The 12,971-nt window shown below is 33.6% G+C and overlaps 2 protein-coding genes across 2 annotated transcripts; both read left to right on the plus strand.

The window, feature by feature from the left end:
- On the plus strand, positions 2,072-2,995 carry LOC107626031. Its single transcript, XM_016328838.2, has 3 exons — positions 2,072-2,213; positions 2,305-2,377; positions 2,468-2,995. Exons 1-3 carry the CDS (start codon positions 2,191-2,193, stop codon positions 2,795-2,797), a joined length of 426 nt encoding a protein of 141 aa, XP_016184324.1. The 5' UTR covers positions 2,072-2,190; the 3' UTR covers positions 2,798-2,995.
- On the plus strand, positions 7,725-12,246 carry LOC107625349. The gene is made up of 10 exons (XM_016328000.2): positions 7,725-8,042; positions 8,420-8,489; positions 8,822-8,946; positions 9,258-9,366; positions 9,458-9,521; positions 9,610-9,665; positions 10,068-10,175; positions 10,998-11,147; positions 11,465-11,635; positions 11,719-12,246. The coding sequence occupies exons 1-10, from the start codon at positions 7,795-7,797 to the stop codon at positions 11,950-11,952; spliced, it is 1,335 nt and encodes a 444-aa protein (XP_016183486.1). The 5' UTR covers positions 7,725-7,794; the 3' UTR covers positions 11,953-12,246.

A 12,971-nucleotide genomic window follows, 5' to 3' on the forward strand; every position in this document is an offset into this window, starting at 1 on the left:
CCTCTATTCTTGATTTGTATAAGACAACCTAATAATACTTTAGTTATTTTTATAGTCATCACAATTAGACTCTTATTAATACTTTTTTTTTTTTTACAATATCTTTTATCTCGATAAGTCAAAGTGGATTTGAACTTTATTTAAGGATTTATTATTGGCCAATAAATTACTATATACATAAGACAGAATTCGAATTTTCAACACTTATTTAAGTAAACAAATATGCTGACCACTTAACCAACCCAAATTAATTTCTCTTGTCCGATACTAACATTTGGGTCTGTCTAAAATCAGCCCACCTCTTATGAGCTTATCTGATGCACCATTAGATTCAAAGCGTTAGATTAAATTAATAAACGATCTAATGGTTTATATTTAAATCATTGTTAATTTATTAAAAATTACATTAAAAGATAACAACTCTTTTAATATTTTAATATTGCCCAATATAAAAATTCAGAACTAAACGCTCCTGCCTCTTCCCTCCACCCACTTCTTCTGTGTTCTTCGTCAAACGAAGAACCCCGTTTCTTCTTCTACCCCCTCTTTCCTCCGTTTCTTCCTCTACTCACTGTCCACCGAAGAATTGTCTATCCTTTCTAAGTCTTCTGGCGATGCGAATTCAGAGATTGTGAGCTACCAATTCACACTCGAGCACGAATTTCAGTTGGTACCTATGAACAACTCTCGTAGCAGTCTCAAATCCTGCAGCGATTCATGAAGAGGGGTTGCTGTTTATTATTACTTCTCAAAAAATGAAATGTACACACTCCATTGATTGTCTATTCAAGAAGTTTATGCATTGTTCACAATAATCATAAATGACTTGCTTACAAGCCCATATGGTATTAGCATATTGCCGGAATCTTTGTTTAGTTAATTTTATAGAAAGATGAAACTACAGAAAATTGAAAACTCTCAATTGGACATGCATGCATTTAATAATATAATTACGAAAAATGAAATTATGCACATTGTAACATGCATACGAATTAAGACTAAGATGAGGTACTCATACATCTTGTGATATAATAAGTTCTTAGTCTCTGGAATTTAAGAAGTGTACAGCACATACTTTATATTTATCTATTTGGTCATGACTACTGCATGTGTGGAAGCTTCTCTTTTTTTCCCATGGTCATGGTCAAAATAAGCAAAGCACTGGAAAACAGGGAACTAATGAAGGAATAATACTTTAATGGAGTGAATGGAAGCCAGAGGGAATTATAATGAAGAACATCATTTTCAATAATGAATCATCAAAACTTTCAGCTGTTATTTTCAATATCTTTATGACAGATTTGGTTGTAGACAATAATGAAGAATCAAATTTTGTGTAAAAGGGTGTTGTTTCTTTTTCGTGATTACTGAGGTAAAAGATGTCCTAAGGAAACTGAGAATTGATAATCCATTGAAGTGTTAAACCAATAAGGGGCTAAATAGGCATCTTGATTTTGAAAACCAACAATTTCAATATCTTGGTTATCTTTGCATCGGTGATATAACTAATACTATTTGCATAGTGTAGAACTACTGTGATCATGAATAAAAAGGCATTTCTTTTTTAATGAAGTGCATAGGAATAAAATAATACACTTGGGTGGAGTGATACTGGTAAGTTAAAAACATATAATAGTGGCTCTTTTTAAAAATGCTTCCCCAAGACAAGCATTCTTGTTTAAAAATTAGTTTCAATAGACTAAGTATACAGCAGAAATTGCCTCACCAACTGGTTGTTTCCAATCATTAAGTGGCAACACCATTTTATAATATTGTATTTGTTAGATTCAAATGAAAGACATTGAGCAGCTAACTAATATTTAAAAATTCTTATTTAGTCATAGGTTTTGATTACTTATTACAAGTAATGAGATCATTTAATTAAAGCACATAATATAAAGTTAAAATCAAATCCAATAATACACATATTTAATCACGCATTCATCTTCTTCTGTTATTGATTGATTACCTTAATTAGAGAAGATTTTGAACAATAAATAAGAAAGAGAATCTGCATTTAAGAAATCAAATCAATTTCAATTAATGGATTGATTGTGTCATATCTCTACTGATATTGAAAAAAAAATCGCAGAGATGATATCGATGGATTAAAGAAGTGTATGTGACGGGATCTTGCAAGAAAAGAGTCTGTTCAGAAGAAAAAACCTAGAGGGAGAATTGCTCTGATCAATGGCAACCAATAATAGCCATGGGTAAAGGCTACACTCAATTCATTACGTTTATTGTTATTTTTGCTACTACTATTGGTTGAATTATATCTTACTATTATCATTATTGGTTCAGTTTACCCAACTCATGTGCACCACCAAGTGTTCTGATGAACTCCTTTGAGAGAAGAGTTATGGCTGATTTAGAGGTATGTAAAACCAACAAATATTTGTGTCCTATTTTTAAGTTTCAATGCTGTTGTATTTTAAATTACCTATGATTTATCTGTTATCTGCAGGACATCAAAAGAGCTAACAATAGTATACGAGAGGAACAAATTCTATTGAAGTTCATGATTGAACGCATAAATTCCATTTATGTCAAGCCTGAGTTGAAGGAGAATGAAAGACTTCTGAAAAACAGCAAGACCAATCCTATCACCACCCCTCATAAGACATGCAAAATTACGGAAAATATCAAAAAGAGTGACAGCAAGTCAATATTTAATATGGATGTGGACTCAAATATATGTCTTGATATGTCAGATGATGAGGATGATGTCATGGAACTAGATCGAACAACCATAACCCGCCAAGATCCACGCAAAGTTGCTGTCCAAGTGATATAATTTAATTTAGCTTTCCCATGAAAATGCCAAAAGGGTGATCTGATCATATGAAGGCAGTTAGATTGAACTCTGTCTTATTTGACAACATTATTAATATTATTATGGCTTTGATTTGCTATACTGTTTAATTTATATGGTGTCCTGCATGGATCCGATTATGTGGATATTATTTCAGCAATTACTTGGATTGTAATATTATTTTTGGATACATTACTCAAGTCAATATGTGTTAACGATATAGCTTATATCCTCTTTTTCCAATATTGTCCTAGCCTCTTCAAACAAATCCGCGGCTTCATTTATAGCATAACGCTGCACGCAAGCAAGCCCCATTTGTCCTAGCCTCAATCCCTGTAACAGTGCTTTGTTGTCCAGGTGCATTACCATATATCTTCAAAGCCTTCTTCAAAAGCTTCAACCCTTTGAATCACAAATCAATGGTGGCAACATCTACTTCATGGCCATTTTCTGACATAGCCATGCTTGCAAGAACATAGTGCTCAAGTGCAGCCTCATAGTCACCCTTTCAAGAGCTGTCTGACAAATTCTTAAAACATTTATTATTAATGTATTATGTAAATCAAAGATATGATATGGCAGGTACTTTAAAATTCTAGCATAAAAAACTGAATTGGATTAATGTTTATGAATACTTGGAAGTTTCAAAATTATGAAGTATTAGCCATTTAGCCTCTTAATCCATGACAGTAAGGGATGGGAACTGTGTTGAGCAGAATTTGAAAATTGATCCTTTTGAGCATATGTACCCAATTTTTGTTCAGTAGATCTTATACGAAAAGCTCTCCCAAACTATTCTTACAACATTGGCTTTCAATCTCTATTTCTAAGTAGCAAGTTTCTAGCAAAATGAGTTCTAAGAAGAGTATAAACTTGTATAGTCCCTGACAAATATATATATATACACACACACTAAGCTCTCATAGTAATTTACTAGTTTGGAGCTAGCAAATATGTTCATGAAAAGAATAAAAGAGGCCACCCAGAGATCAACATACTTGATTCCTGTTTTTGAAAATTTTGAGGCTAATCATTTGATGAAATATGAGGAAAGCTTTAATGAATGACAAATAGAAGTAAGAACTAAAATATAACTTCAAGTGCAAATTCTAAATAAGGAAGGGAGTCAGCACACAATCATTAAAGAAACCAAGGTAAAAAGGACAAATTAATTCTTCTACAAATCAAAATAAGAGCCAGTAGAAGAGAGAACTATTGTCAAATAAAGATAAACCAATATAGCTTATGCTCAAATAAGGATGCAATGAAGTCAGGTCACAAGCATGTTGCAGATTAATGAGGGAACAACAATCCCTTATCTGAAATGAATAACTCATTCTCCTGTTCTAAAGTATTTAAGATTCAGAGTGATGTAACCAAGTTCCAACAGTAAAACTAATAGAAACAGAAAAAAAGTGCTGTTAAACTCCTCTTTGATTGTTGCAACGGATGGTTCACAACTCTGCCTCATCATCATCATCATTTGCCCCTAAAATTTAAGCAACATATTTTTAAGTTTAAAAAGAGTAAACTAAGTATAACAAAAAATAAAAAATAAAATTTAAAACATTTTATACCACCAGAATCGTAATCCATTGAGGACTCAGTCTCGCCACCACTCTGTTCATAATACCTTGAGGAATCTAAATATTCCTGGATCAAAACAGCAAATAGGAAGGCTTATGAGCTAGCCATACAATATTATATGTAACAAAATATACTTGAACTTAAATGTATTGAACTTACATCTTCCTCCTCAAACCATTCAGTGTGAATATACTCATCACTTTCAGCATCTACGAAGGAGTAGTCTTCACCCTCAATATTCTCCTCAGCATCATCATCAAATTTGGGAGTCCTTTCATCCATTTTCTTCATGGAACACATAGCAATGTTATGCCCCCCCTGCGACAGTAGCTGTAATGCTTAGGCTTCCTTATGGTCTCTATCTCAGTACTTCCATTCTTTGCAAGGTCTTCATACATGTATTCCGCATGCTCCTCCATCATGTTATTGTCCCCGCTATGAGCCCTAATACATGAAAGTATATTTACCAATGTAGGTACAATTTATAATCTAATAAGCAAAATTAACCAAAAACCATTGAATTTTCAAAAAGAATCACAATACTAATTTCTGAATTTTCTTATGGCAGCTTAAACTCTATCTCGTCTCATATTTTGGTGATTAAGATCAATTATATAGATTCATATATGGGTGGGCATGGTTTGGATTTTTATAAATCCAAACTGGATCCACTTCAGAACCAGTTTTATGGTTCATGAAACCAAACCAATACTGTGAACAAGAGGGATTACGATACAGCATTTTTACATGATCATTTCAAGTTAAACAAGAAATTTGTTTAAAGCTTAGTCACAAACTGAACTAGGATATAGTTAAATATATCAATAATAATAGATAACATTCAACAAATTCAAATTTAAGCATAAATCAACATTGTGGGTCTTCTTAGGAGACAAATATTCCTGCAGAGTTGCAGTAATACACGAATTTGGAATTACTCAGCACAAAATAAAACAACAAAATAACATTTAAAATTTTAAAGCAAGTAAAAGAACAGCAGTTATATGTGAGTATAATATTTTTTTTTTCCAATCCACTATTAACCTTAAAGATCAAACCTTAGAGAGAACAAGAACAATTATACTTTAACTAAATACGAATACAGATAGTCAGATATCACAATAGCTAGTTCAAGTTCTCTAAAGTCTTAATGATCCCAAAATAATCATAAGAAAACAATTTATATAAACAGTATTAATTTATTACCACATAACAATGCAACCTAAACAAGAAAAACCAACCTTCTATTCAATTTCAATCCTTCAGTTCTCTCAGTCAATGCTATTTAAATTTACGTTTCATAGTTACTTTTGCACAGTAAATAAATATTAAAAAATTATTCAGAGTCATGTATATTAGACGAAGAACCAACTTTAGTGGGGACAAAGAGGTGAGGAGAAAAGAATGACATGTTTCACGTGGAGCACAACTAGAAAGCCAAAGTCAGAAGGGCAGTCTAGGATCTCAAAAACTTGAGAGCTTTCAATCTAGCTATGCTGGGGAAGCAATGTTGGCGGCTTCTAACTAAAGATCACTCCTTATTCTACAAAGTTTTTTGGCAAATATTTTGGTTCTATAATTGAAAAGTAACTAAATGGCAAGTTGGTAACTAGTATTGAATCAATATCCATTGAAAATTAATTAGAGCTAATAATTTTACATATGAAATGGGTCAGGCAATTCATCGAACACCTGTAATGCAAGGCAGTGATGTAATAATATGAAGCATGTATAAGAAAGGGAATTACTGTGTGCAAAGAGAGTGTTCAGGGAATTTTAAAAAAAGTGTAGGAAAATTAATTTGCAATAAGTAATTTGTTTAATTTTGCACTGCTGTGAAAGAAGCTGTTTTTTTAAAATCATGATCTAGATGAACTATTTTCTTTTACTCATTTCATTAAAAAAGAATCATCTATAAATAGTTTGGCATTCTTCTTTTAATGCAAATTGCATAACTAACTAAACATTGGTTACTCAAAGACAGAATATAAGAACAGGTTAACTAAAAACCAGAACATCAGAGTTTGTTACATCACTAAAAAGTAAGAACTGAGAAATTTACTTCTTACGCAACCACATCCATTCTCGTACCATTGTTTGTAAAATCCATGAAGCCTCATGCCTCACTATGTTAGATACCAATAGAACAATAATTGGCATGAATCTTAGCTACGCCAACATACTTGTAGCACAAAACAGAACAAATATAGCCTACAATCCGTGAATCAGAACAAATAAATAGAACAAAAAAATTGAATGAAATCAACGAAAGGAAGCAATACAACAGATTCATACAAGGGATTGGAGGAATGCAACAAGAAGATAAAAGGAACAAAAAGAAAATTAAATCAATGAAGTAATTTCATACCTGAGTCTGAGGCTCCATTGTTACTCTGGAAGTGGAGGATGCAGGGGGAATGGAGCACCAGAGCGCTGACAACCACTCGAAGAGAGAAGAGAGAAGAGAGAAGAGAGAAGAGAGAAGAGAGAAGAGGAGACGGGGAGGGAGAGCCTACGAACGACGCTGGAAGATGGATTGGACGGCAACGGCGACGGCTTGGCTGAACGGCGACGGTGAATGCTAAGACCAGTGGAGAGTAGAGTAGGTGGCGGCAACTGGTGAGGCAACTGGTGAGTAAACAGGGGGAAAGGAATTGGGAATTAGGGTGTGAGTTTGGGGGTGGGGCTGAATTTGGATTAAGGGTTTTGTTAGTTAAAACATAAAAAAATTATTATTATTATTAAACCCCCATGTGGGGTATATTTTTAATTTATATTTTGTGTCTATTAGAAAAGCTCAAAAGGCTTGAGCTTACTAAAGACAGACCCCTAACATTTTAGACTGGCACTTAAAATCTAATTAATGAAAATTCAACGATTTATGTTAGCAAATAATGATAAAATTATCAGAAAAACTGTATCGTTTCACAATTCACAAATATTAATATCAGTGAACATGACATTCTTTTTGAGAAAAATTTAAAATAGCCCTTAACAATTACTTTGAAAGACAACGAAGTTCTTGACAAAAAAACTTCAATCCGGTCCCTAACAATTATCTCGAAAGGACAACGAGGCGTCTGTACAAACAAAATTAATGTTATTTTTTTGGCACATAAACTAATCAATCCCAAAGAAAATATCAGAGACCAAATTAGATATTTTTTTCTTAGCCTCGTTGTTCTTTCGAAATAATTCTCAAGGCCGCCGGTTGGGAATTCACTAAACCTTTTATGAAAACAGAGAGCCTTCAAATTGGCACTTCACTCCTTACAACATCTAAAATTTTCGGAATTTGGTGCTTTTTAATTTATTTAATTATTTTTTTTAGAACGTGTGTTTAAAAGCAAGTTGCAACTTGAAAGTAGAAAGGGATGATCTAACTGTCAGCTATGGCTTCTGCTACGTCTTTCTTTGCACTCTCTCCTACTTACTCTCTCAAACACCAAAACGCATACTCTAACCGTCGTTTATCCTCCTTCTCGCTTTCGCCTTCAACCACGCGTCGTTTTGTTCCCGCCACTATCTCTTGCAACCTCTCTAACAACCATAATTACGTCGACGACCGCAACCACAACAACAACAACAACACTGAACGACCCCAATCTAACGCAATTCAAGTTTACTCCCAAATTGAAAGGTAAAAGCTTCACTTTTTCGTTTTTTTTTTTTTAATTATAATTCTTAGTTGATTCTAGTTTGTAAGTCATGTTACTATAATCAAAGATTAACACATATAATTAAGGATGATTAAATTTGGTCTCTGAGATTTAAAATATAATCACCTTAGTCCTTGCAATCCGTTAATTGGATTAATTTAGCTTAGGAAATGAAAATATCGTGATTAATCTGATTGAAAGATTATGATAGTGTTCAAATATTGGGATTATTTTGATGGACTCTTGCAATGTTAGGATTTATGACTAACTTGACTATTTTCTTAGCATTTACCAGCATTTACAAATGGAAATAAAATAATTAGGGGAAAAAATGTGGCTTTTTTTTCTTGGATTCCAGGTTGGTTACGGATTCTGTTAGACAATCACAGGATGCCTGGTGGGGTTCCAGAGATTGGAGTGAATTGGAGGTATATGCTTACTATTATTTTGATTTAATGTTCTTTTATAATTTGAGTATGTTTCTTTCTAATTTTGGAAAATTTTGATTTTACAACTTGATTTTTGTATATGGTTGAAAACTGATTTTCCTTAGAAACTAATCTGCTTTTTGTTTTTTGAAGTAGTAATTATTTACCCTGTCCTGACTTAGTAGCTGTGAGTTCCTTAAACTTCAAATGCAACAACTTGACTTTTGCTTTCAAGAATTCATTTCTAGAGACAATTAAATCTTTCCATACCATTTCTGTTTTCAAAAGTATTCTTAATCAATTTAGCGCATCTTCATTGTACAATTTTTCAGGGAGCATGGATTATCAAACCCAAAAGTTCCAAACCAAAGTTTGTTGCACATTTTATTGGAGGTATATTTGTTGGAGCTGCGCCTCAACTTGCCTATCGGTGGTTTCTTGAGCGTCTCTCAGAAAAGTAAGTACCTGTGTTTTGTTCATGAAATATACGAATTCCAATCTGATCAGGCAATTCAGTTGAAAGATATTGTAATAACATGTTGATAGGGTGTCCCCAAAGCTTTTTTTCTTTTTCTTTCTAATTTCTTATTACAAATGCATATATTGTTATATTAGCATAGAACTGTTGCAATATCTCATATCCATTCCCTAACAAACTCTCCTCTCTTGTGTTAATTATCCTTATGTTTGGATCATGTGAGACTGACACTCATAGATCTAGGATCTGTCAATGAAAAAGGCTGATTGCAAAATCCTTTCTGTTACTAGGGGTGTAGTGATCATTGCAACACCATATGCTAGTGGGTTTGATCACTTCCTGATTGCAGATGAAGTACAGTTCAAATTTGATAGGTGCTGCCGTGCGTTGCAAGAAACGGTAAGTTTCTACTTATGATTCAAGGGCCAGTTTCTTTCTGGTTTAGTTTTTCCTATTTAAGTTAAAACGTTGAGTATATTCATTGATTCAGATCCAAGATCTTCCCATTTTCGGTGTTGGCCATTCTTTGGGATCAGTTGTCCACCTTCTGATAGGTATGTTTGAGATCTTCTGCCAAAGTTGATTGTGGAATATAAATGAATTTAAAGTTGTTTGTCTCAATAAATTGCTTTATTGTTTCAGGATCAAGGTATGCGGTGCAAAGAAGTGGAAATGTTCTGATGGCATTCAACAACAAGGTATTTAAATAGGGGAAAATTTTGAAAAACTTTACTGTTGACCTTTAATGTGTATCTAAATTCGTGGGTGGAAAAAACGAGAAAGTTGAAGATTATCCTATCCTTGTGCAATCTACCTAAATTTGTCACTATATGCAGTGACTTGGTATAAAGTCAAAGATCCAAGATGCAACATTTTTCCTAAAAATCTGTTTCAATAAGGTTTTGAGGTCTTCATTTGAAATATGGTCACTTTAGTTTTGTGGTGTACCAAAGTTGAATAGAACGTTTCTTCTTTTTTTTAATCATTGTTCATTTTATAAGTATTTCTACCATTTTAGGCAGTAAGCAAGATGCGAAGAATTCTTAGTATCTCCTATATAAGCTATTATTGATTGACTAGCTTTTGTTCCATTGTTATAGGAAGCAAGTTCAGCTGTCCCTTTGTTCTCTCCAGTTATTGTCCCAATGGCTCAAAGCATTGGTCCACTCCTATCAGATATTTTTGCTTCACCAACTCTACGTGCAGGGGTCAGTATTGCTACATAAACTACCTTGCTCGGATATTGAGAAGACATCTATTTATGTTTCATAGGAGAAAAATCAATAACCTCCCTTGAGGTATGTTAAATAGACTTTGGCTCCTTCACTGATTAATGTCGTATTACAACAACCTTCCCTTCAAGTTGACAAAAGAAGGGGAAGAGATGAAAGAACGGTCATATTAAGATGTAGACAAAAATTCTATAAATATCTTGCTCCTTTTGGTGTATAATCCTATAGGTCTATACTACAGGACCTTTTTTTCAGTCAAACTCTTAACATGATACTGTAACACATTGTTTTAGTCAAGTTCCTAGAAACTTAAGATGGTGTTACTTTATTTATGTGAAAGACAAATTTGCAATATTGCATTTTTTATATAAAAAAATAAAGGTTCCTTATGATGACAATTTGTTTCTCTTGCAAAAAGCTTTTGAAATTCAGGATAGGGAAATTGAATTGGAGAGTTTTACCATCGAATTAAAAGATGAACCAGCCTAGATTTTCTCAAGGGAGGTTGTTGCTATATGATGTTTATAAGTTAGGGAGTCAAGTGCTATATTGCAAATACGAGGGGAATTCCTCATCTTTTGACCATGTCTCAACACTCAACAAAGGGTACTATAATTTCCCTTGAGTGCAAAAAGTAATTTACTAATTGCATAAATTTCAGCAAAATCCTTGTTGTTTAATATTTTGAGTGTGGGGAAACTGTTAATTTCCATCCTGTTTGGAAGCACTGATAAATATGCCTTTTTCTATTGATGTTACTTCTTTAGATGGCTAATTTCACACACGAAACACTTGCAGGCAGAGATGACTCTGAAACAATTCGAAAATGTTAGTCCCCCCATTATGAAACAGGTTCTTCCTTTAGTTGAGCAGCTCCCCCCCTTGTACATGGATTTGGTCAAAGGAAGAGAAGAGTTTATACCAAGGCCTGAGGAAACACGTCGACTTGTATGTGACATCTCTGTTTGTTAATATGCTTCCCATTAAAGTAATTTTGAGAAGGATTTATTTTATCCCTTATGCCGCATAACCTCTCAGCAAGCATCTTGGTTTGTTGTAGTTAGTTCAGAATCCTTGTCTAAATTCTAAATTAGATTAGGTTCCTAACTGCATCAACTTCAACTGATAGTTATCTGAGGATTATTTTTTATACAAAAATAGAGTCCAAACACCAAAGTTTGTGAGGCTCTTATTGAAACTCTGGTTGTTAGGAATACATTAAATAAAATTGTATTTATGTGCTATTTTGTTTCTTGTTTCTTCAGATAAAATCATACTATGGCATATCCAGGAATCTTCTTATAAAATTCAAGGATGATTTAATAGATGAAACCCCAACTCTAGCACAGGTGCTTAGTTCAGAAGCAGCAATTAGCTCAGTGCTAGACATGTCAATTCGCAAGCTGCCTGGAGATCATGGTCTTCCATTGCAGCAGGTATTTCTAGTTCTTGCAATTATAAATTGATATCTATAGATGCTGCTACTACCATCCTTAAATTTTTATTACACTCCTTACAGGCCTTACCAGATGTTCCACCAGCAATGGCCGATGCCGTTAATCGCGGAAGTGAGATTTTGTCAAATCTTACGGTAGGAACACCATGGGAGACAGTTGCCAAAGAAGTAGGGAACACTTTTGGCATCGACTCACAAGTCCTCCGTGCAGAAGTGTCGAAGGACATGGATCAGCTTGTGGATGTGATATCTTCTTGGATGGCCTCCAACGCAGGCCCTAAAGTCTTGAGGCCGTAGGGTGCAAGTTAATTCGCTTATGCACCCTTTAAGTTTCAGCTTCTGTGTAGAAATGTATAGAAAAATCAAAGTTGGCATAAATATTGTGTAATACCAATCATGTGAATCAGTGAATCCTTACAGGTAAGTGATTAGAAGTTTAGAACTTTGTCTATCATTAGGTGATGTAAAAATGTGATATATGTTGTGACAGAAAAATTGATATGGAAAATAAAATTTGAGTATTGGAAGACATTCAAAGTTGCTTGTATGTTGTATGAATTTGAAGGCAATAGAGACCCTTTAAAGGCAAAATGTAATCTTTCATTATTTCTTATCATGGGTCTATTGTTAATAAATGTAACAGTTTTCTCATGTTTTTCACTAATAATGGATGTATAACATCACAAATTTCATTATGTTGATAGTATTATGTAAAATCTTTGTATTGTTCCAGGCTTATGCCTTTGATTATTAATTAAAAATGGAACTCTCGGTCCAAGAAGAAATTGTGAGCGAGTTCAGCATAATTGTTCTAAAAAAGCATGCAATAATTTCTTATTACGTGCTACTCGTCCATAAAACTGGATTACTAATTAGTTGACAAATGTTACCCAATTGGCCAACTCTTTGTTAAAACCAACAAAATCCACTAACATCTATGTTATCAGAAGTTCATCTTTTTAGCTGTGACCCGTTTATCCTTTAATAATTCAACAACCAGAAACAAAAATACACCATTGGAAAATTTCAGCCAAATTACTCTCTTTGATCTAAAGTACATGCAATGCTAGGGCAACATTAATTCATTGACAAAATTAAGATTTCAAATCTTGAAATTACATCTTAGCATAAATTATGAATGTTTCATGAGCCAGATTCTATTCAACATTTTCAAAGGTAGTAGTCTATATAGTAACACAATTTCCTTGCAGACACTTCATTCCTATTTCCCATATCACATTTGCCAAAATCTCCCTATGATGGCAAAAGCCAACTTCAGGCGACAGATCTCTGCTAATAGAGAACCTGAAATGTTC

The sequence above is a fragment of the Arachis ipaensis genome, chromosome B01 (assembly GCF_000816755.2).
Source record: "Arachis ipaensis cultivar K30076 chromosome B01, Araip1.1, whole genome shotgun sequence".
NCBI lineage: Eukaryota > Viridiplantae > Streptophyta > Magnoliopsida > Fabales > Fabaceae > Arachis > Arachis ipaensis.

What these genes read in the sequence shown, in the direction of transcription:
- LOC107625349 (XM_016328000.2), top strand. Translation starts at nt 7,795, where the DNA reads ATGGCTTCTGCTACGTCTTTCTTTGCACTCTCTCCTACTTACTCTCTC. An exon ending in GCCGTGCGTTGCAAGAAACG is followed by an intron (nt 9,367 to 9,457) that starts GTAAGTTTCTAC and finishes TCATTGATTCAG; the next exon opens with ATCCAAGATCTTCCCATTTT. An exon ending in ATGGTCTTCCATTGCAGCAG is followed by an intron (nt 11,636 to 11,718) that starts GTATTTCTAGTT and finishes CACTCCTTACAG; the next exon opens with GCCTTACCAGATGTTCCACC.
- LOC107626031 (XM_016328838.2), top strand. Translation starts at nt 2,191, where the DNA reads ATGGCAACCAATAATAGCCATGG. An exon ending in GCAACCAATAATAGCCATGG is followed by an intron (nt 2,214 to 2,304) that starts GTAAAGGCTACA and finishes TTATTGGTTCAG; the next exon opens with TTTACCCAACTCATGTGCAC. An exon ending in GAGTTATGGCTGATTTAGAG is followed by an intron (nt 2,378 to 2,467) that starts GTATGTAAAACC and finishes TGTTATCTGCAG; the next exon opens with GACATCAAAAGAGCTAACAA.